Source organism: Xiphias gladius, chromosome 16, assembly GCF_016859285.1.
Source record: "Xiphias gladius isolate SHS-SW01 ecotype Sanya breed wild chromosome 16, ASM1685928v1, whole genome shotgun sequence".
In the NCBI taxonomy this organism is placed as follows: domain Eukaryota; kingdom Metazoa; phylum Chordata; class Actinopteri; order Istiophoriformes; family Xiphiidae; genus Xiphias; species Xiphias gladius.
In genome coordinates this window covers 15,159,792-15,165,016 of record NC_053415.1, presented here as the reverse complement: position 1 = coordinate 15,165,016, position 5,225 = coordinate 15,159,792, and the positions used below count along the sequence as shown (strand labels likewise).

Here is a 5,225-nt window from a genome sequence, read left to right as displayed (position 1 = left end):
GACATGTAGGTCAGTGTGTGGCTACAACACTGCACGCTGTAGTAGGCAGCTCTGACCTGATAATTGCCGGGGAAAAGTGTGTTATGATAAATTTATGTTCAGTTAATGTCAATATCAAGAGTTCAGAGGAGACGGGTTTTTTACGGAATGGCTCTTGGATGATAAATAAAGAACAGAACTTAGTAGTTACCTTAAAAGACTAGTAATGTCTGTTAGGTGGGTTAGTCATCAAGTTGTCACCCCCCCCCCTCCCCCCCAATCCTCTCATCCTCTCTCATCCTCTATTCAGGATCTATGTGCAGATCATTTATGGCAGGATGGTGGATTGGTAGCATCACTTTGTCTCGGCTTGTCTCTCTGAATCCACATGACACCCGCGTCCGCAGACAGAGAAGCGCCTGTGCGCGTCTACGGGCCCCGCATGCGGTCAGCGGGGATCAGACACTGGTCACTGGGGATGGAAACGCCGCTGACTGCAGATTGTCGCCCCACATGTCTGTTGGATGGACACTTTGGTTTGGATCAGAACTGATCCTGGGGGGGGGGGGGGGGGGTCGAAGGTCAGTGTTGCAGTGGGTCAACTCCAATAGAGTCATAACTCGTCAAGTAGAAGGGGGTTTTAGATCAAGCCCGAGGACGGAAGTATACATAGATTGTATGCTTACATGTTAATGCAGCACTAATAAATGTGGCGTAATCTGGTTTCGGAGCAGGACAACCGCCTCTGACAAAGTTTTGCTTTGTCACTTTGAGCCTTACGAGGCCAGTGAACTTCATTTCACTTTGTTTTACCATTTAAGAAAAGTCAAGTGGCAATTAATTTACAGCAACGAGTTAAGTCAACGTTCTCTAGAAATTTAACCGTGGTTTTCACGGAACGCAATCCCCTTGAAAAGGTCCACCAAGAGCTTCAGAGGATTCTCTACCAGGGTGTTTTTGCGCAGAGCATGCGCTGCTTCTGATAAAGAGTAAACGAGTGAAAATGAAGACACGGGAGAATAAAAACTCGTTTTGTTTAAATCACGTTTTTTGAGATAAACTCTAAACTCTAAAACTTATTCTGTAAAAATAACACGTTTTTGCTTTTCAGCCCCAGACTTGACAGGAAAAGAGGCTGAATTTGCCCGAACAGCGCACGTTTGGTGCATTTGTCTATTTTTTTGTAAAAGGGAGCTAGAGGTCCATATGGCTCCACACTCTTGTTAACACTGGGGAAAAAAAAAACAAAAAAAAACCCAACTGTTTTGTCACCAAAAGTGATCCTTTTGTAAGAGGCACAAAACGAAGGAAACTAAACAACCCCATTCATATATATATATATATATATATATATAGAAGAGTTTTGAGTTTTGAAATCCGGTCAAATATAAAAGTGTCAGTGGTTCAGGGAAAATAAATTTCCTCGAAGTCAAATTTTTTTCTCGAGTAGGAAAAATAAAAATCTCGCGACAGAGTTCAATTTGCAAACTTTTAAATGCATAATCAGTAGAAACCTTTATTTTTTTCCAATATACTTCTCACATCTCAATGCACAATACAAGGTAGAAAGCATGTACAAAAATAAAACCAAAAAGCCTGCATATTGACATGAGGAGACAAATGCACACATCAGGACCTTTTGGGGGGCCGCCCCTGATATAAATACTGGTAAAACACGCGTAAAAATGTGGAATTGGCGCACTGGCTCTTGCTTTGAATTCTTTTAGCTTTCTAAGTGTGGACAGGCCCTCCAAGCCAAGGCGAGTAGCGCCCGGGAGAGAAAATGCTGCCTGTCAGGCGGGTCAGGGGTGTTGGGGTCAGTCCTTGCGGCTGAAATGTGTCCCCTGGATGAACCTGCCACTGCTGCTTTTGTCGACCTTCGGTTGAAATACCTTTTCAACTCTCTCATCGTGAAGACTTCAGAGAGAAGACCTCCTCGTTCTGGGAGAGCTTCTGGGCTTTTTTTTTTGTTTGTTTTTTGTCCGAAGACAATGGCGGTAATAAAACGAGAAATATCTGTCTTGAAACGTGACGTGAAAGCTCCCCACGGTTAGCCTGGTGTAAATGAAGAACTAGAATATTCCCACATTAACTAAGACTAAAACTCTGCATAATGCCATGCTAACAATGCACAAGAATTCCAACAGATTTTAGATGAATTAAAGTTTAACGAATACTTTTAATTAAAGTTGTATGTGTGCTATACGAAAATGTACACGTTGTCTTTAAACAAATAAATAATGACGCAAAAATCATAGAGAAAAATAGACCATTTGAAACCTAAATATTCCGGATTTGATTATTTCCGATGAGTAACATCCAATATCAATTCGATGCCATGCAGGAACAAATGATCTTTCGTGTAGGAGTTTCAAATGGCATGAGAGAGCCTCAGAAAATGTACACTGTTTACAAAGATGTCAGGGGAGATTTATAAGGGCACTCAGAATAGTATGCACACAGGAATGTCTTGCTTTTGGGAATAATATTTAGGCTAAGAACATTTCAAAGCTTTATTGTACAAAATAAGTTAAAAACATACAAGTCACAAAGAAACGTGGAACTGAAATATTCAGCGGGATTTCTGCAATTTACGAAAGTAGGTTGAGTTGTGTTTGGCGTGCCTCTATGCAAATAACGTTTGCTTCAAGTATATATGTACTTATATTTATTGTGCGTTCAATGTGAAGTTTCAACGGGGGAAACTCTGAAATAAACTGTGTGCGTGTGTGTGTGCGTGTGTGTGTGTGTGTGTGTGTAATTTGAACGAAGGGATTCCCTGTTCTGAACAAAGATGCTTCAATCTTTAAACCAGCGTCAATCCACGTGAGAAGGGCAGAGCCTCTTAGCTTAAATCCATGAAATCAACCGAGGTCGCTCATCAAATGTCCTCAGGGGTGAAACGTCCAAAAATAGAAATTAAATAAAAAAAAATAAAAATTGAAAATAAAAAAAAGTTTCAATGTAGGTGTTTCTCTTTGAGGAAATTAAAACGAGGCAGAGGCTCCACTTGCGAACCTCTGAGTTACGAAGACTGATTGATTTTCTGACTCAGTCTTGTGCCAACACTGCCGGGCTCATTTTTGTTAAATAAAAAAATAAAATAAAATAAAAAAAAAATAAAAAAAACATGGCTAAAAACGACACCAGTCCATGCAAAGGTCAGATGCAAACTTTGTCTTTTTTATGTACAGTTCATTTCTAGAGATCTCTTATAATGCTGTGATATCAGTCTGGTTGTCCTTCTGAATGCTTTGCAGATGGCTGGAGGCTGGTGCAGATCTGCCCTTGGTGTTGGGCAGTTTGTGATCTTTCTTCCATTTCATCCGTCTGTTTTGAAACCAGATTTTGATCTGCCTCTCGGAGAGACAGAGACTGTGGGCGATCTCGATTCGCCGCCGCCTGGTCAGATACCTGTTAAAATGAAACTCCTTTTCAAGCTCCAGAACCTGCTGGCGGGTGTAAGCTGTTCTGGACCGTTTGGGCTCAGATCCCGTGTAATCAGGGTTCACTGTTGAGAAAGAAAACAACAAAACAGAACAAAAAAAAAAAAAAAAAAAAGGAAAAAAAAAGAAAAGAAGTCACCAAATGTGGCCATTGTAGCATGCAGACAAAAACAATACAAGAGTAGCCTCTCTCTACCCGGGGCGCTCAAACTTTAAGACAATTCACAGGGAAGCGAGAGCAGGAAATAATGAGGGATTTTAACTGAATTTAAGCAGATTGGCCGCAGATTTAAGCACCATTACTACCGGCCAGTGTGTGTTTTCGGGAGCTTTCAGGCGGCTCACCTAGCGGCCTATTTCCTGAGCTATAAAAATTTATGACTTGTGTAATTGGCGAGGCCTTTCAAAGACTCCCATAAATATTACACTGAATGATTTCTAAACTGCAGGTCTCCGCTGGTCCACAAGAGAAGGAGAATACGGGGAAAATCTTACCTGTAGTTACGTGGACTTTCTTCATCCAGGGGTAAACTACTGCAGGCTGCTTGGCTTGTATCCCGTTTTGGCTCTTTGTGTTTTGCTGCTGTCCACAAGTCCGGGGTCCGGCCACTTGGACCGGGGCCCCCTGCTCAGTCTGTGCGCTAAAAGGGCTCGGGTGGCCGGATCTCTCGTGCACATGACCCCGTGGCTGCACTGTGGAGTCCTGCACAGTGTTGCAGCTGAAGGGCTGCTCCGTGTAGTTTGACCGTGGGTAGATCCTTGGATGCTGAAAGTCTGTGTCCTGCGATGGACTGTAGTAGTCCGAGCCCTGCTCAGGTATATAGTTATTTTGTGAATATTCCTCGCAGGGAGGAAATTTCGGATCCACATACTTAGAGTTCACCATGTACGAACTCATGGCCATTAATTTCTGAAGGTAGAAAATACTAATTTTTCTCGAGTTGTCTTTTTTTCCTCCCTCCATAAAGCCCTCCTACTTGGTGTCAACTGAATAAAGTTAGCGAACCATGTGACCAGATCGGCCAATAGAGGTGACGCTGGTCCATACACGAGTAAACATACAACTAAGAGCAATTTTATCTAACTTAAGAAGCATCAAAATTAGACCCTGGTGGGGAAACAACTAATATTGCCCTAAAACAACTGCGTGGACGTTTGGGGGAGGAAAAAAAAAAAAAAAAAAAAAAGTCAAGATGGAAAAATACAAAGAATAATGCACATAGTTCAAATACTTTACTCTAATATGAACTTTAAACGTATTGAAAAAAAAATAAAGGTTGTTTTATCCAAACAGATATAAAAACATATCAGTTTCTAAAGTCTAACTGGAAGGCATGGTGTTCAACAGTGAAACCAACAAAAGGTACAAAAAGCCCCTTGGCATAAAAGCTGCGAAGAATGACTGGAGACAATTGATGGACACTGTCTTTGTCAAGAAGGGGTCATCCAAAAGTTACACGAATCTCATCACTTCATCTGCTCCCATCCCTTTGACAAAACTGTCTGAAGAGCCCATTGGTCAACAGCAGCAGCAGCAGCAGCAGCAGCAGCAGCAGCAAACGCCTCTGGGAATCAATAATGTAGAGACAGAAAGGACCCACAGGAGAGAAAAGCTACAGCTGGAGTGTGCTCAGGGTTCGTTTCCTTTTTCTAAATCCATTTCATTCCAACATACTGAGCTCAACAGAAACACAGCCTCCGTCCTAATTACGTTTATTTTCACGCGAAACATTCTGCATCAGATTTCCTTTAAGCCTATAGAGTTTCAGCTCGCCCTAAGCCCCACGCATGAAGTATGTG

General features: G+C 42.0%; 1 protein-coding gene across 1 annotated transcript; it reads right to left on the bottom strand.

Annotated features, from left to right (window-relative positions):
• Window positions 1-3,191: 3,191 nt before the first annotated feature.
• On the bottom strand, window positions 3,192-4,344 carry hoxd4a (homeobox D4a). Its single transcript, XM_040148528.1, has 2 exons — window positions 3,921-4,344; window positions 3,192-3,490 (listed from the first exon to the last, which is right to left on the bottom strand). The coding sequence occupies exons 1-2, from the start codon at window positions 4,327-4,329 to the stop codon at window positions 3,192-3,194; spliced, it is 708 nt and encodes a 235-aa protein (XP_040004462.1). The 5' UTR covers window positions 4,330-4,344.
• Between the last annotated feature and the right edge of the window lie 881 nt (window positions 4,345-5,225).